General features: G+C 39.9%; 1 protein-coding gene across 1 annotated transcript in view; it reads right to left on the bottom strand.

Moving 5' to 3' along the window:
• The window catches only part of LOC109933409 (glutamate receptor ionotropic, kainate 1), a 289,847-nt gene that overhangs the window by 5,068 nt on the left and 258,495 nt on the right, over nucleotides 1-26,284 (bottom strand). The window contains exons 15-16 of the mRNA XM_048602822.1: nucleotides 20,902-21,127; nucleotides 8,230-8,480 (exon numbers count right to left, since the gene is read on the bottom strand). Of these exons, the coding sequence (XP_048458779.1) occupies nucleotides 8,230-8,480; nucleotides 20,902-21,127 (477 nt within the window). The remainder of the gene's footprint in view (nucleotides 1-8,229; nucleotides 8,481-20,901; nucleotides 21,128-26,284) is intronic.

Below are 26,284 nucleotides of genomic sequence, written 5' to 3'. Positions count from 1 at the left end.
TTCTAATGATATTTCATCGCCTTTCTCAGTAAACATTCATACAAATTACTCATTGAACAGCCTAGCCTCTAAGCATATGTAAACTTCTTTTTCCCAATTGACCCCAATCCATCTTTTACACCTGTTTACTATTAATACATTAGCAGAAGATTTCTGAGTTCCCTTTTATGTTGACTGCCATTCTATTCTCAAATTCCCTTTTTGCCAGTTTTATTTTTCTCTTTACTTGACCTCTTAAGTATATGGCTTGGTTCTCACTTGAAGAATTCATCTGAAGTGCAACTTGTTCTTTTGTTTCATAGAAGATCATAGAATCCCTACAATGTAGAAACAGGCCCTTCGGCCCAACAAGTCCACACCGACCCTTGGAGCATCCCACCCAGACCCATCCCCCTATAAACCACCTAAGCTACATATCCCTGAACACTACAGGCAATTTAGCATGGCCAATCCACCTAACCTGCACATCTTTGGACTGTAGGAGGAAACTGGAGTACCCAGAGGAAACCAACGCAGACATGGAGAGAATATGCAAACTCCACACAGACAGTCGCACGAGGGTGGAATTGAACCCGGGTCCCTGGCACTGTGAGGCAGCAGTGCTAACCACTGAGCCACCGTGCTGCATTTTATTCTTTATCTCTCTTCTTATCCAAGGAGTCCTGGGTTTTTGTTCCCTTGCCTGTACAGAGTAAAAGCCTAATATTTTGAAAATGTTTACTAAGCATCCTGCTGTCTTGGAACCATGGTATAGAGTGTCTCCCATTGATAATTGATGCATATCTTCAGTGTCACTCTGTCCTTGGCCAATGAGGAGAACTAAAGTTTGCTTTAATTGTCTTACTGGGTTTAATGAAGTTGTCCATTCTGATGAGTTTGAGCAGTTGAAGTGGGTGTAATCTAAATTTGAACAGATCAGCTCTGCTGTCTTGTCATATAGTTAGATTTGAAACATCATTTTACCCAAGGAAAGACCATCAGATCAGGTTAGTGAATCATTTTAGCATTTGAGAATTAAGGGATTAGGAACATGAACTCAAAGATAATTGAGCATCAATGTTCCACTCCAAATATAGTTTATTCTACTGTATTCTCAATTTTCCCTATTAGAGTGATTGTGATAAACCAAGGATAAAATGATATTATTGTATGCTGTTGATGGACTGAAGTTATTTGAAGTTTTATTGGATTTGATGATATTTCTTATCCTTTCTTGCATTACTGTTTCAGCGAGTATTTTGATCTGAAATCAAATGATATAAAATTTCAGTCAAGTCTGAGATGCTGAAAACGTTGAACGACAGGTGATTACTATCTTTTTGCATCTACTAAATCCGGTCTGTGGTGTTACTTGAAATAAAATAAAAGGTTATAATTTAATATTTTTTACGAACAGCCTCTTATCTCCTTTTTCCAGAATTATCAAGTTACGCCTTGACACACACATTTTCAGTTTTAATGACACATTTTCAACAGGGCCCTCAACTGGGTCTGACCTATCTCCCGCACCTCTGCCCTCACCCCTTCTCTTTCCTCCCGCAACAGCGATAGGGTTCCCCTTATCCTCACATACCATCCCACCAGCATCCACATCCAGAAGATCATCAGCCACCATTGCCACCACCTCCAGCGCGATACCACCACCAGACACATATTCCCCTCCCTTGTCTGCCTTCCACGGTCCCTTCAGGACACCCTGGTCCACACTTCCTTCACTCCCAACACCCCCCACTGCCCCACGGCACCATTCCCTGTAACCGGCGAAGGTGCAACACCTGCCCATTTACCTCCTCCCTCCCCAGTATCCAAGGGCCCAAACATACCTTCCAGGTGAAGCAACACTTCACCTGTACTTTCCAGAATCTAGTCTACTGCATTCGCTGCTCACAATGTGGTCTCCTCTACACTGGGGAAACGAAGCATAGACTAGGTGACTGTTTCACGGAACATCTACGTTCTACTCGCAAAAAAGACCCTGAGCTACCTGTTGCCTGCCACTTTAACACACCACCCTGCTCCTTGGCCAACATCTCTGTTTCTGGCTTGCTGAAGTGTTCCAGCGATGCTCAACGCAAGCTAGAAGAACAACACCTCATTTTCTGCTTGGGGCCCCTCCGGACTCCATATCAAGTTCAATAATTTAAGTGCCTCAGCTCTCCCATGTCCTAGTCCCCTACCCCACACACCAGTCCTTGTTATCTCATAGCCTGACATTACACACTACCTATTGTTAGTCACTAAGAGTCCCCATTGACAACTATTCACCCTCCTAGCCAGACATTTATTAACTCCTTTATCTATCCCACTGCTGTTGTCTCTCTTCAGGTTCTATCCTTTATTCTATCATTTACTCCCTACCCCACCCCCTCCCTATTTTCTACATAATAACCAATATTTTCCTAGCTACCATCAGTTCTGGGGAAGGGTCTCCGGACCCGAAATGTTAACTCTGATTATTTTCTGCACAGATGCTGCCAGACCTGCCGAGCTTTTTCAGCAACTTCTGTTTTGATCAGTTTTGATCAGTTTTAATGAGTTATCCTTATTCCAAATATGATTACTTTATGAGCGAAGTCTTCTTGCTTGTAATATCATGCTTATGTTGTTCTGGTACTTAAAAACATTAGCATAATGAATAATTGTCAGTCTAAATTTGGTCAATTCTTTATATGCTTTGCTTAATATAATGAAAGTTGTCATTCTGTTGCACAGAGATTCTCACGTCTCACACTGACATTCATGTAAACGTGACAGATAACAAATTGAACAAAGTGGATAAGGACAGATTATAAGCAGCTCAAGTCAACTCTGAGAATCAAAGGAAATGATACACAGTGTTGTTGAAGGGCAGTAGTTAGTGAAAGTTCCTTCTGTGTATATTTGTCGTTATCCAGGATAAAGATAAGAGAATTATGATAACAACTGGAGACCAACAGATAATATTGCCTGAAGTTTGTATATCCTTATACGATCAGTTCAAACTCCCATCAGGTTTACCTGATGTTGGGGTTGCATTGAATGAAAATATTATTGAAAAGGAGTAACATCATAAAAAGCATAAAGGAAGACAATTTCAGATCTGGAAGGGACTAAAATCAGAGGGGCATTCACTCGATAAGTCGGACATGCAGTTAGTTATTGCACTTGGGTTAAACTGACAAACTGACAAACATTTCATCAAGGGTTTAACTGATCAACATCTGGAAGTATAGTGGAAATGAGCAGAAACTTCATGAATGTCGTAGCTCTGCCTCTGCTAGCCCTGGTAAACATGACTCCATTTTACAATTTTCAGATGCTTAGTTTCCTGCTTTCATGATCTCTGCTTCCCTGCCTATTGGCTCAACAGCAGAAGTCCCCAAACCAAACATGCTGGAGGATTCCTAGTGTCCAGCTAACCTGGGATGGGTGATCTCTGGAGCACAACAAGCAGGTCCTGGTGAGAGAGGAGGGGTAAGGTACTGGGATTAATCATAAGGGTGGGAACAGCAGTTATTGCTGCGCTGGGACCTCCATAGGCCACAGGATGTCCAATTAGAAGGAATCCTTTTCCCTTGGGTTCACTGGACAGCCTCACAGGTATCAAAGTGCCCATCTCTACTTGTAAAATATCATCTTATCCAATATTATAGTCCCATTTCTCCCCACTTTCCACCATGTTCCCAGGAATGGGACTCATAAAATTGCAGCCAGATACTATTTGGGGCTTCTGTTGACTACCACCTAAAATTCCAGTGTCTGGGAGAATACTAAGGAAGTTCCCAAGGTTTGTAGCAAGTCATATTCTTCATACATGGTGGGAGAGAAACAGCTGAATTACTAGCCAGTTTATAATAGGCACATGTTTTGTTTCAATGTAATATCACCATAAAGGAAATATATCCTCTATGCTGAATATTTTACTGGGGTGGAAGTACAGAGAGATCTAGAAATAATTCATGGATCTTTAAAGTAGGGACAAGAAAAAAATCATAAAGGAGCAAAACAGCATTCTGAATTTTATATTTAAGGCTGCTGAATTTGGAAAGAAGAAAGTAAAACTAAATTGTACCAGGCACAGTTTAGGCATCAGTTCTGCATACTCCACTGAGGGAATAAAAGTAGATCTTGAGAGGGATACAGAGATGTTGATTGGGATTATACCAAGAACACTCAGTAACAGTTATTAACAAAGTCTGGATTTTCTAAGAGCACTGAAGGTTGACGGAAGGTCTAATGGAGGTTTTCATTATTTTGAGATGTTTTGAGAAGACAAATTGTGAAAGATTTCTACTGGTTAACAATAACAAAGGGGCATAGGCATTAGGTTATTGGGAAAAGTAAAGGAAATTTAAGTAGAAATGTTTTCACAAAGGGGGTTATTAGAACCTATGGATACCTGTATTAGGCATTTTACAAGGAGTAGGGAGCATAGATTTAAGGTTTTGGACAAGAGATGCGAGAAAATCTATTTTGCATCACTGCACTAATGATCTGAGTTGCTGACCATGAGGGTGGTAGAAGAGGAAAATTTAATAAGGAAGTGGATGGGCTGTTGAGTAATAAAGATGTAGGTATAGAACAGGGAATGGGGCTTCTGGATTGCTTTACAGAGAACCAACATGGACTTGGCAAACCAAATGATGTGCTTCCGTGCTTTAAATGGTTATGAGACAACGGACCAAATGGCCAAATATCTGCTATGCACTATGAATCTATGATTACTGCTGTTCACGTTCTGCTGTCCAATTGTTTGCAAAATAAGAATAACGTAGGTGAAATTTATTAAGTAGACTACTCTTGTTAAAATGGAAGCATCACAATTCATATTAAGCCCATCTTGAAACTAAAGCTGTGATGTTATGATGTCTAAGGATATTAATTGAATCAAGCTACCTTAAAGAAATTCATTTGGATGCTAAAGTAAGTCCTGTAAGAGTATAATTTCCAAGCTCTTTATTGCAACTGCTTTGTTTACCGTGAAACTTTTGTTTTTCACCTTGAAGGACAAAGTTATGATTGCCTGTTGCTGACTGTAAGTATAATATGCACAAACCTTTCACTGCTTTGTCTAAACAGTGTGAATGGAGGACTGTGGTCGCAACCGCCTCTCCTCCCGGATTAGTTTGCCACACTCTAACTCGGTGGATAGCGTGGTTCCAGATGTAGAGTAGGATGGATGCGTTTGCTTACATTGTGATCCATAAAAGAAACAAAAGGCCTTGCATGCAACAAAAAAGTGTAGAAATGCCTTTAATCACAAGAAATTACAAACAAAAACAAAAGTACAGAAAATTAAAAAGCCAAAGTAAAAAAATATGAGTGACTTTATAACTCAAAATTGAAGTAAATGAACAGACTTTATTTAAACAGACAATAATGCTCAGTGGTAAATACTGCACAAAAGTCATTTCTAAACAATTCAGTTAAAATGCATTATTGAAAGCTATGATTATGAAAATAAAGCCCAGAATGGAAACAAAGTATAACAGTTTATTATTGACGAATTCAAGGAGGATTTGGAAATGGCAGTTTGATTTTGTGGATCCAAGGGTCTGGATTTCTCAAGAGCAGGGGTGGACATTTGATGTTGTATTATCAGTATTCGTCATCAATACTCTTTCAAAACATCACACGTTCAGGATCTGAGTCTTGTGCAAATTAGCCTGGAAATCCTAAAGTTGTAGTCAGACACTCAAGGTTTTGACACAGGCTACATTGTGGACTCTACCAGATCTAGCAAATCACTGACAGTAGTGAGAATGTTGACTTTTTAAAGCTATGTTCTTCTCACTTAAAAAAAGAACATTTTTTCCAGAATTCTCTTAGCTTTTACCTTCGCCCTATGTGTTTTCTCCAATCCTTAATTTCTTCTCTGTGAATCTTTCTTGAAGTGATTTTATTTTATTGCCTTTAGCTTTCTGTTGTGTTGAGGGGCGGGGAGGTGGGGGGGCACTGTGATAATCCTTTAATGTGATTGACTGCTTGTAGAGCCTGATGCCTACACTGCATCTCAAGAGACAGTCCAGCAAAGAAAACTGAGATCAGTCACATACCACGGCATACTGATAGAGTTGGAACTGATCCTTGGCTGCAAGCAACATATCTATTGTAACGCTTGTGGCTGTTGTAATATGCAGGTACTGTTTAAGACCATTCACTGCTTTTACTGCACTGCCAGTTGGCAGAATGAAGTTAGCATGACTCTCAAATTGGGGAAATGCAAAGCACCGTTAACTGTTGGGTACTTTATGCTTGGTAAAGTCAGTCCAGAGGACAGTCTGAGATCTTATACATTTTAAAACAAAATATGAAGAAGTTGTACATATTAGTTGCAGTTAGAATGCAACTGGGTGTCATTGAAATTGCATTGTGACATGCAAAATGTATAACACACAATAAGTCATCCAATATTCATATTAGGCAGAAATTCTAGCTGATTGTAATAGTGATAAAATTCTACTCAAAAGAAATGGACTCATTTAGTCACTTGAGAAAATGAAGGTTGTTTAGAACACTGATCTCCACATTCCCCAAAATTGCCATTTGGTGTATATCATAAACATTTTAGCTCATGTATCTGGATCCTAAAGAAAATTTCTCTGTACTGCCAAGCGAAATAAAAAAGCCGGATTTGGAAATAAGTGAAAGAAACAGGGTGAGTGAGAGAAAGAGAGAGAGAGATATAGAAAGAAAGAGAAAAGTGAAAGATAGAGCTTATTCAGGCATTCATTTTCTGGAAAACCAGTAAAAATACTGAAATATATTAGAAAATATATTTTCATAGTAGAAAAATGACCCGTTTCCATGACCTATGCAGGTAACAATGTGCTGGGCCACAAAACTGGTTACTTCAATTCTTTTTAAACATCTGTTTCAAAGGCCATGTACGTTTCTTGGAGATAAATGAGGAAAGGCATCAATTGTGACAGTGTGTGTAGAAAAGAATCTTGTTTTCAGACAGTACTGTTTCCTAATTTTCGAAGAGGAACATTATTACATCGTTAACAAAATTAAAATGAGTACTCTCAAGACCTGTGTTCCATTATCATAGATGACAGTATGTAAATTGGACTTTGTAGCTTCAAAAAATGCTTCCAAAAATGGGGGTTGATTTATTTCACAAGTATAAAATGTGACCTGCCAGTCTTGTGACAGGAGGATCTATTTCTCTTCATTGAATGCTATGGGTAACTTGCCTGTCTTAAAATCCTGCTCATCTCTTGGTAACATGACACGACACCCCTTGCACTTAGTTGTATGGCAAGTATAAGCCTAAACTTGTATTTCTAAACTGAAAATTGCAGACAATTCGTAATGCAAATATTATGTAAGCATACACATAGAGTTGAAAAATGAACAGTTGACTTATACATTATGTACACGGCTAAAGATGTAATTTTGTCTCCAAAAATGAGTTTGCTTTATATGTTATGCCATTTTATAGGCTGCAATTTACAGTAGAATTTGAAGTGACATGGCTGATCTTTTATTGAGGATTTAGTGATGGATTTCTGCCAGAAATCCAAGTCCTACCATTAATCAACATTCACAAAAAAAATCTTCAAATAAGTCCCATGCATAGGTTCTGTTAAGAAAGCTCAAATTAATTTGATCACTTAAAAATGTAAAAGGATCTGTTCACCCCATAAAGGGAAATTATTCACAATGGTTTGTTGCCTTTTGCTGAAAAGAAATTATTTTAGCATAGCCTATTTTCCAAAATCCTGTTCCTAATCTAACAATTGACATCTTTGCTTTTTATATGAAAATACCTTTTACAATCAAATTAAATATCTTATTCTATTGTTCCACCTCATACCTCATGATTAAATTAATGAACCAAGCTACTTTCTACTAATTAGAGTATAATAATGGCACATGAAGGAAGTTGGAACACTTGCAAGTCAAGCTACAACAATGATTCTTAACATTGATGTGCAAACTCCTTTTCACATCTGGTCTAACTGAGAATGATTTTAGCCTAATGGATAGATTACAGGTAAATGATTTGCAGAGCTTTTTAGTGCTAAATTGTGAGATTCTTCTAGCAAAGCCTTGTTAGTTTTTGATTTTATGCAGATATTTCACTGTTTTGGTTCTTTTTGCCTTATTTGTTTATTTTGGAAAGTTGCTAAATGATAGGAGCCAAACCTCTACTTTGTATCAGGTTTGATTGTTTCTATTTATCGACACACCACACTGTAGTTGTTTCTAATTACAGTTTTCACATTGTATCATTAAACATACCTGTTCAACATCGTTGTTTCTTCTGGATTTATATACAAATTCACCAATGGCTACAAAGACCGAAAGAACAAGCCCTGCAGCAAGTACGATAAATATCCCTCCTATGTTTTCAACACCCAGGGCACTTGCTTCTTTGTTATCCTCTTCTGGACAGCCATTCCCACGCCACCATTTCTCTTTCATCATGTGCAATTTTCCTTCCTCCTGAAGCTGCAGGATAGCTATTGTGACCTTATCTCTGTACGGAGACCCTAAACCATCAAAATAACAATGGAATATCATGTAATTCAGAGGAATTATCAAGAAATTATATTTCACAGCAGTTTAGACAATTATTATCAAAACTGTATGGTTTGTTTCTTTTCAAACTAGAATTACTTTTAAAATGCTATTTACTTTCTTGACTAAGTCTGGATTCTATGCCCATTCGTTGATTTTTTTTTCAATTTTTGCAACACCTCTGTTTGAGTGATTGCTGTTGGATCCTCTACTGTTCTTAACTTACAAAAATGATTTGAGTTCATAATCTCCAGGTACAGTGTTCAAATTGTGCAGGGTCTACCAAACCAGGAGAGCTGGTAAATTTTGAAGCAGCAGCTCAGAAGTTTCAGAAGGGAGAAACACATCAAGGGACAGACTGAAGATAAACAGCATTTAATGCAAAAATGTGACCCATCCAGGTACATAGGTCAAAGTGAAGGAAGTGTTGCTTTTGAGTCTTTGAGCTGAATCTCATTGAATCTTAAAGTAAGCTCAAGTTGTGATGAGTTTTTTTGAAGGGCTTTTTGCTGCAAGGTCTAGCAGATTTTCTCATGCTATCTTATCAAACTTGCCTCATTAATTATCTACTATGCCTTTGTGGTGTCTCTCATATCTGTTCCATCCCCATCCTACCAAGCGTCATTCCTGAAACAACTTGCCACTCACTGGATATCAACCACGCCACCCAGACTATCGCTGATATTCCGAAGTTGCCCTCCCCATTGACAGACAGAATGTGAATATGTCAGGGAAGGGAAGATGGCACTGTGTTGTCCTCACAGGGACTTAAGGTCCTGGTGGAAGAAGCGGGGCCAAAGGGAGCACCCCTTTTCCTAGAGGACTGGCAGAGGATGCAGGGCCACAGGCTCATTCCAGTTTGGTCTGAGGTCACCACCAAGGTCATTGCCATCTTTCAGGGTACAGAGGAACAGCCAGCACTGCAGAAAGAAGACCAATCACCTTCTCCACTCTGTTAGGGTAAGTACCACTCTCTACTACCTCACACTCACTATATCTTAGCTACTGCACCCGACTACCACCCCGGGTCATGTTATATCACCTGCAGCGTTGCCTGTCACATCTTCCCTCACCCACTCTTCCCTCTTAACCTCCCATATCACTGATCCAATGTGGCCTCTGTGCTGTCTCTTCAGTCTTTTGGAACATCTTTGAGCTTTCCCTCTCGTGTACCAGTACTAACACCTATGCTACCACTACAATCTCACTCATTTCCTCCTTTTTCTCACAACAGGAGAAGACAGATGAAAACAGGGCTGAGAGCATCTGTTTGGCTGGAGGATGCCCAACATCCATGTCTTCACCCAGGAGAGAATCCTGTGACATCAATGTCCCACCAATGAGTAAGAACCAGTCTACATGCCACTGTCACTCTCATTCGTTATGTACTAGACTGATTCTTAGTATCAAAACAAGAGGAAGTTTGGTTTATCAGCTTGGAAAGGAGCCCTCTGAGGGGTGAACTTGTCAGGAATAGGTAAATATTGGATATTACTTTAAATGTGGAAGTAGAACAAGGGAGGAAAGATTTATAATTGTAAAAGATAAAGCTTGGCATAGATGTCAGAAAATTCTTGACAAAATGAATTTTCTTCATTCATGGGATGTGGGCATCGCTGGCCAGGTGAGCATTTATTTTCCATCCCTAGTTATCCTTGAGAAGGTGATGGTGAGCTGCCTTCTTGAACTGCACTCCATTTGATATCACTATATCCATAAAGTTATTAGGGAGGGCGTTCCAGGATTTTGACCCAGTGACATTTGGGATGACTTCCAGGAATGGTAATGGCAGCAAAATTCATGAAACCTTTTAAGATATGAGCGCCGAAATTGAACACTTTGGATGGCTGAACTAAGATGGTCCAATGGATCCTTTTCATCCACAATTATCTTCTAATCTAATCAGAAGTCAGTTACTCTGACCATCACAGGTGCTTACAGTAGGTTGTCTAAAGCAGCTGGAAACGCCTCTGAAATATTATAATAAGTATTCCATTGGTGTGTTAATAAAGGCAGGGTCTACTGTGGAAAAGAGAGCTGATAAAATATTATCCACAAATATTGACAAACAAGTATCAGGTTGCAGTGCATAATCGGGGCTTCACTGCAACTTTTAGATGAAACGTGAAAGGGACAAAAAATTGTTGGAGATTTAAAATAATCCATCCAAAAATGTATTTCAAGCATGGAAGTTTTATAACTATATTTTTAAAAATCTGCATTATGAATCTAATGAAATGAAATTGCAGTTAACCTTAAAATGTATGAAGAAATTGATTGAATGTTGTGATGTTTTAAAGTGTCATATTAAGTATCATGGGTTCAGAATTTCCATTCTTCATATGGTCATTTGATATAAATAGTTTATCTCAAGTTGGACAAGACAAAATAAAGCTTAGGTAAGCCAGCATGTTAAACCTTGCAAAAATAAAATCAGTGTAGATTCAACTTGTAGTAAATCAGCGAAAAAGTGATTGAAAAGCGTATCTGGTACATGTACTAAAAAAAATTAGCATGCAAGGACAGAGAGAAAGTGTTAAGTGTACACTTTCAGCTGAGACCTCTTCCTTTGGACCACATGTTGGAAAATTGTAGGTGCACTTCCCATACTACTAGACAGAAAATTGGGGAAGTACATTAGTAAATTTACTGATGATCCCAATGGGTGATGCTCCGCATTGTACAGGCACATTTTGGAAACTGACTATGGGTGGTAAAACATGTATGATAAAAAAAAAACCAGGGAATGATTGATAGGGGTCAATGCAACATTGACACATGAGATCATTTCACACCAACAGAAAATAACAAATTTATACTGTGCAGCTTTGCATGAAATGAAAATAGGTTCTAATGGAGAAAACTGAAACACAAATTTAAACTATTTAGAAGGGACAGTGGAAATGAACTGAGAAAGGTTTTGAAATTTATTAAAAATGACATTTAACTGACAACTGGGAATGACTAGGCTATAAAAAGGAAAATTAATAACTAGGAGCTTGCAATGGACATGAAATTGATATGCAATTGTTTTCACAGATGAAGAAAAGGCCAGCATCAGAAAATAAAAGCAAGACTTATGGAACAATTTCACTAAACAGTACTTTAGGATTGAAATCTTTCAAAAGAGATCCTGCATTGAAATGAACAGAGGAAACTAAAAGAGCATTGACACAACAGGTTCTGAGTCAGGAGAAAAACTTAATTTTGTGGTTCACAGTAAACCAATATGGCAGGGAAATTCATAAGCACTGGTGATCACAACCTATTAGATCAGAACATCAACTTGCATTTATACAGCACCTTTAGTATCAGTAGTAGTAGTTTCATTGTGCTTCGCATGAACAAATTTAATACTGAAACACAAATGGAGATATTAGGATCGATGACCAAAAATTTGACGAAAGCTAGATTTTAATGGATGTCTGAAGGGTTGGGGGGCGGTGTGGGGCAGGGGATTAGCGAAGAAGGGAAATTTGCAGAAGGACTTCAAGAGCATCGGGTTTAGGAACTGAAGGCATAGATGCCAAAGGGGGAGTGGTGAAAGTTTAGATTGTGGCAAAGGCCAGAATTAGAAAAGTTGTTGAAATCTTGAACAGTTGTAATGCTGGATGAACCTACAGAGATAGGGAGGGGTGATGTCTTCATTAGATTTGAAAACAAGGACAAGAATATTAAAATTTTACAATTGCCCTACTGGTAGCCAATGTAGATCAGTGAACATGTAGAAGCAAGTTTATTCTTCATGATTGAGATTGCCATTCCAATTTAGACCTTTAAGAACAGCTTGAAATGATATACTACCTTTAATCACTAAAACATTCCAAGGTGCTTCACATGGGGCAGGGGAGCGGAGATTATGAAGTGAAGTTTGACATTGAGCCACATAAAGTAATATTAAAGCAGATAACCAAGGTTTTAGCCAATACTTATGTTTTAAGGAGTGTTTTACAGGAGGAAAGGGATTGAGAAGTAAAGGTTTATACCTTGGAGTATTGAAATGTTCAGGAGGTCAGGATTAGATAAGCACAAGTATTTCAAATGTTCATCCTGTCTTAACCACTCAGTGCTGCTTAATTTGATGCCATGGATTATATTTAACATTTGGGTGGAAAGTTAGGTCTTATTATTCTTAGGTCATATTTTCAGATTAATTTTCTGAGGCCATGAGTCGAAGTTGCAATACATATTAACATCTCCGTAATGGACTTGTATACAATTTCTGCCTCATTTATCTGACAAAGGCAAATAAGATAATACATTTAGTTCCTAAGTTTTGAAATAATGGTGTTCAAATAGCAAACCATACAAATTAATTGAGTGAATGGAGGACCTGGAGGCAGTCAGCATCATTTAGAAGAGTGGGTGAATGGAGGATCTGGGGCCAGAGTGCTGGTAGTTTGGAATTTGCTGCTCTTCTACTGAAGAGGAAGGAGTGAGCTGTCTGGTGAATATATGTTAAATTCTATTTTGTTCCTAAGATTTAAAATAGCACAGGAACCATTAGTACGGTTAACAAAATACATAAAAATAGGCAACAAATAGTGGAATAAATGATTCAATGGCAGGGCAGGTGATGTTTCATGGCTACAACTGGTCAGAGCTCAAGTGAATACAGCTTGAGCAGATTCAGTTGAGAGTTTATGAGCTGGAAGCTAAGTAGACATTGCGACACATCAAGTACAGGGAATGGTAACAGGATATTTTGTAGCAGAAGGTGGTTATAGTCCTACGGATAAGGCTTTCTGATTTGGTCAGCGATCAGGGAAAAGACAGTATGACTGTGAGTGAGGCAGGTAAAGGAAACCAGATGGCAGGACTGCAGGAGCCTCAGTGTTTGCAACCATTCAACAGGCTTTGATGAGATAAATTGAGGTTTTCATCAAGGAAAAGAAGGAAGCATATGTCAGGTATAGACAGCAGGTATCAGGTGAATCCCTAGGAGAGTATAAAGGCAGTACAAGTATACTTAAGAGGGAAATCAGGACGGCAAAAAGGGGACATGAGATAACTTTGACAAATAGGGTTAAGAAGAATCCAAAGGGATCCTACAAATACATTAAGGACAAAAGAGTAAGTAGGGAAAGAATAGGGCCCCTTAAAGATAAGCAAGGTCGCTTATGTGTGAAACCACAGAGGTTGGGGGGGATACTAAACGAGTATTTTGCATCAGTGTTTACTGTGGAACAGGATATGGAAGATAGAGAACATGGGTTAGTAAATAGTAACATCTTGAAAAAGGTCCATATTACAGAGGAGGTGGTTCTGGATGTCTTAAAACACATAAAGGTGGATAAATCCCTGGGATCTGATCAGGTGTATTCTGGAATTCTGTGGTAAGCTAGGAATAGCCACAGGTGAGGTGCCAGAAAACTGGACTTTGGCTAGCGTGGTGCCACTATTTAAGAAAGGTGGTAAGGAAAAGCCAGGGAACTATAAACCAGTGAGCCTGATATCAGTGGTGGGCAAGTTGTTGGAGAGAATCCTGAGGGACAGGATTTACATGTATTTGGGAAGGCGAGGGCTGATTAGGGATAGTCAACATGGCTTTGTACATGGGAGATCGTATCTCACTGATTTAATTCAGTTTTTTGAAGATGTAACGAAGAGGATTGAGGAGTGCAGAGCAGTGGATGTGATGTACGTGGACTTCAGTAAGCACTCAACAAGGTTCCTCGTGGTAGAATGGTTAGCAAGGTTACATGGAATACAAGGAAAACTAACTATTTGAATACAGAACTGGCTTGAAGGTAGAAGTCAGAGGGTGGTGGTGGAGGAGGGTTGCTTTTCAGACTGGAGGCCTGTGACCAGCAGTGTGCCACAAGAATCAGCGCTGGGTCAACTGCTTTTTGTCAAATAGGAGGTATGGTTAGTAGGTTTGCAGATGACGCCAAAATTGGAGGTGTAGCGGACAGCGAAGAAGGTCACTTTAGAATACAATGGGATCTTGATCAGCTGAGCCAAAGGGCCGAGGATTGACAGATGGAGTTTAATTTAGATAAATGTGAGGTGCTGCATTTTGGAAAGGCAAATCAGGGCAGGACTTATACACTTAATGGTAAGGTCCTGGGGAGTGTTGATGAACAAAGAGACCTTGGAGTGCAGGTTCATAGTTCTTTGAAAGTGGAGTTGCAGTTAGACAGGATAGTGAAGAAGGTGTTTGGTATGCTTGCCTTTATTGGTCAGTGCAATGAGTATAGGAGTTGGGAGGTCATGTTGCAGTTGTACAGAACATTGGTTAGGTGACTTTTGGAATACTGTGTGCAATTCTGGTCTCCCTGCTGTAGGAAAGATGTTGTGAAACTTTATAGGGTTCAGAAAAGATTTATAAGGATGTTGCCAGGGTTGGAGGGTTTGAACTGTAGGGAGATGCTGGGGCTATTTTCCCTGGAGCGTCAAAGGCTGAGGGGTAACCTTATAGAGGTTTATAAAATCGTGAGGGGCTTGGACGGGGTGAATAGCCAAGGTCGTCTCCCCAGAGTGGGCAATTTAGCACGGCCAGTCCACCTAACCTGCACATCTTTGGACTGAGAGAGGAAACTGGAGCACCCAAAGGAAACCCACACAGACGTGGGGAGAATGTGCAAACTCCACGCAGACAGTCGCCCAAGGGTGGAATTGAACCCAGGTCCCTGGCACTGAGCGGCAGCAGTTCCAAGCAGTGACCCACATAAAATAAAATAACATAATATAACATGAAATGTTATTGCACAAAGTAGGAGCTCATGGTAACACGTTAACATGGACACATGACTAGCAGAAAAACAAAGCATGCATAAACAGGAGAAAAGTACTGCAGACACTAGAAATTTAAAATGAAACTGGAGAAGTTCAGAAGTTCTGGCCCATCTTTGAAACAGAAACAGAGCTAATGTTCTGAGTTTGATATGACTTCTTCAGAAACTTCTGTTTTTATTATGTGTCAATGCATCTTTTTCTGATTGGCTGTTTATGCTGAGACCCAGCTTTTTACAATTTATAATCAATTACTTAGATAAGGAGAACAAAGGTATGGTAACTAAATCTGTAGATGATAGAAAGCTAGATAGGGAAGTATGTTGTGAACAGGACATGAGGAGGTTCAGATAAATATAGATAACCTGTGTGAGTGGGGGAACAATCTATCACAGGAGTGTAATATGGAAAAATATGAAGTTGATCAATTTCACAGAAAGAAATAAAAGCACACAGTGCTACATAAATAATGTGAACAACTGCAGAATTCTGAGGTGCAGAATGATCTAGGTTTTCAAGTGTATGAGTCACAAATAGTAAGTATACAGAGACAGCAAGTAGTTGAGAAGGCTAATGGAATATTACTGTTTGAGAGAAATTGAATAGAAAAAGGGGTGCAATGCTTCATTTATACAGGGCAATGATGATACAACATCTTGAATACTGTGCAGCTTTGGTCTATTTCCTGAGAATGTAAACGTATTGGATATAGTTCAGAGGAGGTTCACTAAATTTAATATTTGCAATGAGTGGATTGCTTTGTTAGGAAAGGTTGGACAGATTGGGCTTGTTTCTTCTAGAGTTTAAAAACATGAGGGTTCACTTGATCGAGGTATAGAAGATCCTGACAAGGTAGATATGGAAAGGCTGTTTCCTCTCATGGGTCGGTCTAGAACTAGGAGAAATCGGGGGACACCTTTACAGACAGGGATGAGGAGAATGCTTTTCTCTCAGAGGGTATACATCTTTGAACGTTTTTAAGGTAGAAATGAAAGATTTTTGTTAGGCAAAGGAACCAAAGGTTATTGGAGGTAAGTGAGAATGTGAAATTCAAAACAAAAACAGACCAGCTATGACATTATTGAATGATGGGAGAGGGTCAAGGACTCAATGACCTGCTTCAGCCCTTAATTCAAATTTTAAACAAAAATTAACCGACTTAACACTTTGATACAACTCTATTTCAGCTCCTTGCTCTTTTCATTGAGCAACTGGACATAATAATTCCTTTCATAAAATGTAACATGTATTGTAGAAGACTTATGTAATTAAACTCCATTTTGACTTGTAATGATAACTGAAATTTCAGTAGTTGTGTCACAGTGAACCCTTGGAAATTAATGTTTTAATCCATCCCTTTATTATTAAAAGAAGACTGTGCATAAAGGGATAATTCCACCAGGAAAAATAATTAGTACTTGCAAACAAATCAGAGTGATTTGACCTTAAAGAAAATTGGAGTTGTAGCAATGTGGATTTATTTTCCAAACAAATGCTGAAACAGAAGGTTCAGTTAAATTATTCAAAAGGTTGACAATTAAATACATTTCTTTAGACGTTGACTTGGTTCTGTTCTTTATAGTCATTAGTAGGATGAAATACATTGCGCTTACTCGCAAAATCATTCAGTTTTACTGCAGACTTCACTAAATGTTTGTAATTAAAGCAAGAATTAATAAACATCATGGTTTCACAATTACATTCCAAAGAGAAATAGAAAATGATGGAGCCACTATCAGTGGGAGTGTCATCAATGCCAAAGGATGGAATGTAAAGCCTTCCTTGGAGTTGTTGAAAGGGAGTATTTAATCAGGTAGAAGAAGTGGAATGGAGAAACCCTCACCTTCCTATGACCCTCTGTTTATTTTTGGTGGGAAGGTCACAGGCACATTGAAGTACCAGTGGCGACCATCACTGCAGAGCCTGAAGAGCTGCCAACCCTCTGACTGCTCAGGAGCTGATGGAGATCAGGTTGTCAACTCGATTAGATAAAGACCATCAACAGTGGGCAGGTAACGGCTGGATAGCCATTTAATCTGAAATGATTACAATGTGTTTGCCACTAGCTTCCTGCTTTGTGGATGCGGCCACTGTCATAGCCATTAAATTTAGTTCAAGAATTTAAAAGACAGACTTTATTGACCAAAAAGAGCAGAATTTGTTGATGAATATTAATCCAACGTTAATACACTCTGGAGAGCCCTAAGCCAAAAGCAATGTTTTCTTCATTTAGCCTAGATCATCTACTTAAAATACACTTGAGGACAATACAGAACAAGTAAGCCTATTCATATATCTTACAATGGAACTTATGAGATAAATATATAGCAAAGATTTTGTGATTAAAATAGTAATGACTTTAGGTAACTGCAGAATTTGGAACATTAGAATGAACATTGACTCTCCTTTATTGGAATATACAATCCTACCAACAAAAATGGATGGTGAAGAGGAGCTGGAAGGAAGACTGCAAAAAAGAATCCAAAACTCTGAGCCGTTTTTTGTTCAATTAATCTTTGGAGAATCATATCAGAGGAAGTCAAAATTAGAAATTGAGCAGTAAGAGCAAAGGTTGGGTAAAAGGTAGGGGTTTGGTAGATTTTTTTTGAGACTGATGTACAGGCAATGACTGGAATATATCTGTCTTGAGTAACTGGTATTATCAATTTATCAAAGAATTAACACAATGAACCTAAAGGTTCACTCTGCCCACTTACATCTGCAATTCCTCTGATGCCCTCCACCGTATTGACAATTGCCAGTTCCCTGGCCCTAACTGCCTCCTGTTCACTATGGATTTCCAATCACTCTGTACTTCCATTCCCCAATAGGATGGTCTGTGAGCTGTCAGCTTCTTCCTCAAACAGAGGCCTGAATACTCCCCATCCACCTCTACCCTCCTCTGCCTGGCTGAACTTCCACTCTAACTGAACAATTTCTCCTTTAACTCACTTCTGCCAAGTCAAAGGGCTGGCTATGGGCATCTGCATGTGTCCCAGTTGTGCCTGCCACTTTATGGGGTATGTGGAACAATCCTTGTTACAGTCCTACACTGGTCCTGCCTCTCACAGTTCTCTTCTCAATACATCGACGACTGCATCGGTGCTGTTTCATGTTCCCACCAGTACCTTGAAAAATTTGTTCATTTTCCCTCCAATTTCCCCCCCTCTATAACTTTCACCTCGTCCATTTCTGACACTTCCCTTCCTTTCCTTGACCTCTCTGTCTCCATTTCGGGGAATAAACTGTCCACTGCCATCCACTACAAAGCCACTGACTCCCACAGCTACCTTCACTACAGCTCTTCCCACGCCACACATCCTGCAAGGACTCCATCCCATTCACCCAGTTTCTTTGCCTACATGCATTTGTTTGCATGATACCACCTTCCAAAACAGCGCTGCTGCCATGGCTTGCTTCTGCCAAAAGTGTAGTTGACAGGACCCTCAAGCGCATCCGACCTATCTTCCATCCTTGCCCCTTCCCATCACTCTCAACAGCATGATCGGGTCCCCCTTGTCCTCACTATTCATCCTACCAGCCTTCACATTCAAAGGATCATTTTCAGACAACTCCAGCAGAATGCCACCATCAAACATCTTCCCCTCACTCCCCCTATCTGCACCCTAGTCCATTCATTGACCATTAACACCACTCCCCCTTCCCATGTAATTGCAGAAGGTGCAATACCTGCTCCTTCACCACTTCCCTGCTCACCATCCAGGGTCTTAATCAGTCTTTCCAGGTGAAGCAGCATTTTACCTGTACCTCCTCCAGTCTTGTGTATTGTTTTCACTGCACCCAATGTGGTAAATCCTACATTGGAGAAACTCAACACAGACTGGATGACCACTTTGCAGAACACCTCTGGTCTGTGCGCAAGCATAAGAACATAAGAACTTGGAGCAGGATTAGGCCATCTGGCCCCTCGAGCCTGCCCCGCCATTTAATAAGATCATGGCTGATCTTTTTGAGACTCAGCTCCACTTACCCGCCCACTCACCATAACCCTTAATTCCTTTACTGTTCAAAAATTTATCTCGCCTTGCCTTAAAAACATTCAGCGAGGTAGCTTCAACCGCTTCACTGGGCAGAGAATTCCACAGATTCACAACCATTTGGGTGAAGAAGTTCCTCCTGACCTCAGTCCTACATCTGATTCCCTTTATTTTGAGGCGATGCTCTCTAGTCTTAGTTTCACCTGCCTCCACCTTATCTATTCCCTTCATAATCTTGTATGTTTCTATAAGATCTCCCCTCATTCTTCTGAATTCCAATGAGTATAATCCCAGTCTACTCAGTCTCTCCTCATAATCCAACACTCTCAACTCTGGAATCAACCAAGTGAATTTCCTCTGCACTCCCTCCAGTGCTAGTGTATCTCTTCTCAATTAAAGAGACCAAAACTGCACACAGTACTCCAGGTGTGGCCCCACCAGGACCCTATACAGCTGCAGCATAGCTTCCCTGTTTTTAAACTCCATCCCTCTAGCAATGGCAGACAAAATTCCACTTGCCTTTTTAATTACCTGCTGCACCTGCAATCCTACTTTTAGCGATTCATGCACAAGGACATCCAAGTCCCTCTGCACAGCAGTGTGCTGCAATTTTTTACCATTTAAAACATAGTCCATTTTGCTGTTATTCCTACCAAAATGGATGATCCTGACCTTCCCATAACCAGTCACTAACACCAGGTCCTGCTTGCATACCTCATTTGTCTGTCCTCGGTATGCTGCAGTGTTGCAGTGAATCACAGTGCAAACTGAAGGAACAACATCTCATTTTCAGACTGGGCACATTACAGTCTTCTGGACTTAATATTGAGTTCAACACCTTCAAATTGTGAACCAGCTCCCAGTTCTTCCCAGTCTTTTAGCTTTACATTCTCTGTCACCATGTCCTCTCTTCCCTCCCACCACCCCAGTGGGACTGCCTGTTCTTTCAAGTCTAGCAGTTAGATACACCATTGTTTTGCCATTCTCATATTTGGATCACTTAATCTGAACTATCAGCATCTTTTCTCCTCCAGTACTCTATACACCACCACTCCCACACCCACCAACTATAGCATAAATGCAGTCCCCTCCACTCTGCACTTCAGTTCTGATGAAGAGTCATCTAGACCTGAAACGTTAGCTTGCTTTACCTCCATGGATGCTGCCTGACCCGTTGTGATCTCCAGCATGTGTTGTTTCAGTGCAGGTTCCAGCATCTGCAGTAATTTGCTCCCGAACCTAAAGGAAGATTCTGCATGCACTGAAATGACAATGTATGATAAGAATTATAGCTAACCATGGGGCATGTGAGACAGAGAATGCAAGGGAGGCTTCAGCAGTGGATATGAATTCATCATGAAGGAGCTACATTCTGTTGAATAGAGCAATAGGGCAGCTCAGGCAAAATAAATTTCTGATGTCAAAGAAAAATCAAATTTGGAAAGGGTTTTTGCATTATTTAAATGATAGTTGGTTCCTTTTGCTTATTTATATTCTGTTGCCTAAAATATTGCAGTCTTCCCAAAATTAAATGGCAATGAGATGCCTGACCTCCAACAGTACTGCTCACAAAAAAGCCAGGTAACGATTCCAAAAAGTGACATTTCTGACCAATACTTATAACCAGATGATAATTAAAAAGATTAAATCACTGTTATACCTATTGGTGTTCCAACACCATAACCCTTTGAGTCAATGAGGCCACCAATCTGGGTCAGGTTGCAGTTTCGCTGAGTAACATATTCAATACTGGTTGACTCCATTAGGAGAGCATAGTCAGTGGTGAGAACACGTTGAATCCCTTCTTCATTGTTCTTCAACAAAGCTGTCTGCTTCCGACTGTTCATGAATGCCCACATTTTCTCATAGGTTGAAATCTTAGATTTCTGCAAAATTCAAAGGAGACTGTGTGCGAGGTATGACTATTTGGGGGGATAAAAGTAGCCAAATTTAATTTTTCAGCGCAATTGGGTGTAATTTTTGATCAAAAGATGCTGAAACTCTACACTATTTCAACAATATAGCTCAACCTAACTTCAAAAATGTACCATCCAATCTTAAAAATTTATGTATTTTGGGCCCTAAATAACTCAGACAGTTAAGACATGAACACATGATTTAGGAGCAGATGTAGAAGCAGAAATATTTGCCCCGTTAAGCCATTTGGTAAGATCACGGCTGATCTGATTCTAGCCTCAAAGCAATGCCTTTTCTGTCTACCAACATTCGAAATATATGGGGTGGCAGATGAATTCACCCCTGCAAGTACCCAAAACACACAAGAAAATTGAAGGGAAGCCTGAAAATAGAACTGTCAGAATCTGAGTAGCTGTGCTCCAATCATAGGCTCATAGTGAGAACCAAATGCGAGAGAGAAGTGGAAGCTGATTTGAGAGCAGTGAATGGCTGCAGTCACCAAGGCCAGGGGTAGCAAAGCTGGTAGACTGGGGGATAGTAAGGCATGGGGGAATCCAGGCTGATGAGATTTGGTCTTGGGGAGCAATGCCAGAAGGCTGGGGGAACTGAGACTGCAAATTGAGGAGAGAGGCTGCAAAGAGAACAGAAGGGCTGTAGTAGGGTAAAGAAGTAGTACAAAGGAGGAAGAGGGTTTATGAAGTGGGAGAGTGAGATTGGAAAAGGGAGAGAGGGATCTGCAAAGGGAAGCCAGGATTGAATAAGGGATCAGGCTCTGCAAAGTGGAGAGAGGGGCTGCAAATGGAAGTTAGCATTTTTAAACACAGGATCACTCACCTAACTTGGAATCAGGAAAACTGAGGGAATGAATTCCTTGCAAATGATTGTGGAGTCTCTATATCAAGGTAGCAGTTACTTAGAAGGTACCATATGGAGGGCAAATGTAATGGCTGCTACTTGTAATAAACTCTATCAATTGGATAACTTTATAGTGAAAAGTTTTACTTCATAAAGATTTGTAACCATGTTTTACCACAGAGTTATAGAGCTGTACAACATAGAAGCAGATCCTTTGGTTCAACTCGTCCACGCTGACCAGAAATCCTAAATTAATCTCATTTCTCTCTAAATTAAAGTCCCATTTGCCAGCATTTGGCCCATATCCCTCTAAACCCTTCCAATTCATACACCCATTCAAGTGTCTTTTAAATGTTGTAATTGCACCTGCCTTCACTAATTCCTCTGGCAGCTTGTTCCGCCACCCTTTGCATGAAATGGTTGCCCCTAACGTCCCTTTTAAATCTTACCCCTCTCACCTTAAACCTATGCCCACAAGTTTTGGACTGCCCCACCCCAGGGAAAACACCTTGGCTATTTACCCTATCCATGCCCCTCATGATTTTATAAACCTCTTATAAGGTCACACCTCAGTGTCCAACGCTCTAGAGAAAATAGCCCCAGCCTATTCAGCCTTTCCCGATAGCTCAAACCCTCCAACCCTGGCAACATCCTTGTAAATCTTTTCTGAACCCTTTCAGGTTACACAATGTCCTTCCTATAGCAGGGAGACCAGAATTGAATGCAGTATTCCAAAAGTGGCCTGACCAATGTCCTGTACAGCTGCAACATGATCTCCCAACTCCTCTACTCAGTGCACTAACCAATAAAGGCAGGCATACCAAATGCCACTTTCGCTATCCTGTCTATCTGAGACTCTACTTTCAAGGAATTATGGACCTGCACTCCAAGTTTTTGTTCAACAATACTCGCCATGACCTTGCCATTAAGTGTACAAGTCCTGTCCTGATTTGCCTTTCCAAAATGCAGCATCTCACATTTATCTAAATTAAAAGCGAACTGCCACTCCTCGGCCCATTGGCCCATCTGATCAAGGTCCCGTTGTACACTGAGGTAACCTCCTTTGTTGTCCACGACACCACCAATTTTGGTGTCATCTGCAAACTTATTAACCATACCTCCTATGTTTACATGCCAGTCATTTATATAAATGACAAAAAGCAGTGGACCCAGCACCGATCCCTCTGGCACACCGCTGGCCACAGGCCTCCAATCTGAAAAGCAACCCTCCACCACTATCCTCTGTCTTCTACCTTCGAGGCACTTCTGTTTCCAAGTGGATAGTTCTCCCTGTAGTCCATGTGATTGAACCTTGTTAACCAGTCTACCATGCGGAACATTATCAAACACTGTCAAAGCATCTTACATTCTATGAATTACTTGAGACTCGGTGACTGTATTCGAGTCAAACATGCAATTATTTAGCTGTGATCTCATCAGTCCACAGATTGTATTTTAATGTGATGGCTTTTTGTATAAAAAAGTGCTCAGTTATTTTATAAGCAAAATATTTGTTACTAACTTATAGCTGTTGACTGTGCCAATTTAAAGTCGTGCCTAGGAAACTAGTGCTCTTGTGTGTTGTGGTTTTAGCTTTAATGGAGCAAGTTGTTATTGGGGATATTAATTCTGCCTCTGTTCAAGTCCAAATGTCAACACAAATACAGAAGTACTGTTACTATGTTGCTGCATCACCTAATGAAGGAGCGAGTGAGAATGAAAATGGAGCCCTTGAAAATCCAAAAACCTGTGCCTAAAAATCAAAAAGTAACACTTGAGAAAATTTCAAATGAAGCCTTCAAAGCAAAATATATTTTGTGACTTCCTTGTCAATCAACAATCTAGAAATTTGAACTTAAACATATTCAATGACCCTATCTCCACTGCTTTATGGGGAAGACAGTTTACATAGACATAGACTAATGATTATCCGAGGTTAAAAAAAAAGACCTCTTCATCTCTGTGTTAAATGGTAGATCCTTAATTTTTAAATGCTGTCCCCTAGTTCTAGTCTTTGCCATTACGGAAAACACCCTTGCTGCATCTGACTTGTTGAGTTTCCTCAGATTCTTATGTTTCAATAAGATCACCTCTATTCTTCTATACTCTAACAGCAATGCGGCCAACCTGTCCACATATTCCTCATAAGATAACCACTTCATCCCAGGAATCAGTAAAAGGAAACTTCACATTCCTATGCAAGGAGACCAAAACTTTGGATCAAAAGTAAGGAACCAAAACTGCCATCTTTACCTTGTTCAGCCTACATGCGAGTCCAAGCCACAGCAATATGGCTGACTCTTAACTGCCCTCTGGGCAATGAGGGATGGGCAATAAATGCTCTCCTAGCCTGTGACACCCTCATCCCCTGAATGAATTAAACACTTTACACATTAGTCCAGATATGGCCTCATCAACACACTGCACAAACTGTAAACTTCACCACTTTTATATTCTAATCCCTTAACTCCTAATAATTAACCTCTGGAGACTGAGTACAGGTTTATGATTGTTATTCAAATGGAATACATGGACAGTATTGCTCTAGTCTAACTAGAATAAAGTCTTAGAAATATAGAAAATATCCTTACAATATTTTGGTCACGTAAGCACCTCTTTATCCAAATTCCAGTCCCATTTCATACGGACATAGAAAACAAGTGTTCATTCTAAGTCAAACAAAAACAAATTTCTGGAGAAACTCCATGGAACTGGCAATATTGTGGAGAGAAAACTTAGTGTTTCATGCCCAGTGACCCTTTCAGTGACTTGAAATGTTAATGCTGTTTTCGCTTCACAGATGCTGCCAGACCTAAGTTTCTCAAACAATTTCTGTTTTTGTTTGTTTCAGACCTCCAGGAACCATAGTTCTTTGTTTTATTTTGTGTTCATTCTACGTCATTGAATTCCTTATTTGTGCAGTTGAGGATTGGTTAATCTTATCCTAGCCTGATATTGTTTTGTCCCATTCCTTATAAGTATTTACCTTTCATCCTTGTCTCTAAATCCAGTCTGACTCCGAGGCCTCTCTGAAATGTTTGCTTGACACTTATTCTGGTTGTACAATGTTCACCTACAAATTTGGTTCACCTGGTACAAAGTTCATTGAGTAATTGGCTTACTGTTAAAAGAAAAATAACTATTTAACCTTTATAGTCTAACAACCATTGTCACCATGCAATACATTACAACACTCCGTTTGTATTCTTAATCACTTGCTGCAGCCGGATGCTTGTTTTGAGAGATTCGGGACACCCTGGATCCCACTGTTTTGCAGAGTCCTATAATATCTCTCATTAAATTAGATACTGCTTGAGTATTGTTCTTGCCAAAGATGACAAAATTACATTTCCCCACGTGGTACTCCATCTGCCAAATTTTTACCCACCCATTTAAACTAGCTGTATATTAGATTATTAGAATGGGTACAACACAGAAGCAGGCCACCATGCCAGCTCTCTGCAAGGGTAACTCAACTAGTCTCACTCACCGTGTTTTTCCTTTGGCTGTCTCTAAATATTTTCTCTTCAAGTAATTAACCAATTACCCTTGATTGAGGCTGCCTCCATCAAACTTTCAGGCAGGAGATCCTGCAGTCTAACCACTTGCAGATTCATGTTTTCTTCACACTTTAATCTCCTACATAACTTGTGTTATCAGCAAATTTAGCATTCATACATTGGCTTCCTTTATCCAAGTCATTGACTCCTAGCACTGATCACTGTGGCATTCTACTAGTTACAGTTCGATAACTGAAAAATGACTCATTTATCCCTCCTCTGCTTCCTATCAGCTAACCAATCCTTTATCCATGTTGATATCTTATCCCCTACAGCATGAACTCTTGAATAGTAACGTTTGATATGGCACCTTATCACGTGCCTTTTTTGCAAATCCAAGTACACCACATTTGCAGGCTCCCCATTATTCACATTGCATATTACTTCCTTAAACAAATCTAATGAATTAATGAAATATGATTACGTTTCAATAACCTGTGTTGATGCTGCCTGATTGCATTAAAAATGTGAAGTGCCTTCCAAGACAATGGATTCTAGCAATCTGCCTGACAGATATTATCCAGCATTATGGAGATAGTAGGAACTGCTGATGCTGGAGAATCTGAGATAACAAGGTGTGGAGCTGGATGAACACAGCAGGCCAAGCAGCATCAGAGGAGCAGGAAAGCTGACGTTTCGGGTCGAGACCCTTCTTCAGAATTTCTGAAGGGTCTAGACCCAAAATGTCAGCCTTCCTGCTCCTCTGATGCT

Source organism: Rhincodon typus, chromosome 11 (assembly GCF_021869965.1).
Source record: "Rhincodon typus isolate 14 chromosome 11, sRhiTyp1.1, whole genome shotgun sequence".
Lineage (NCBI taxonomy): Eukaryota > Metazoa > Chordata > Chondrichthyes > Orectolobiformes > Rhincodontidae > Rhincodon > Rhincodon typus.
This window is presented reverse-complemented; position numbering and strand designations above follow the sequence as displayed.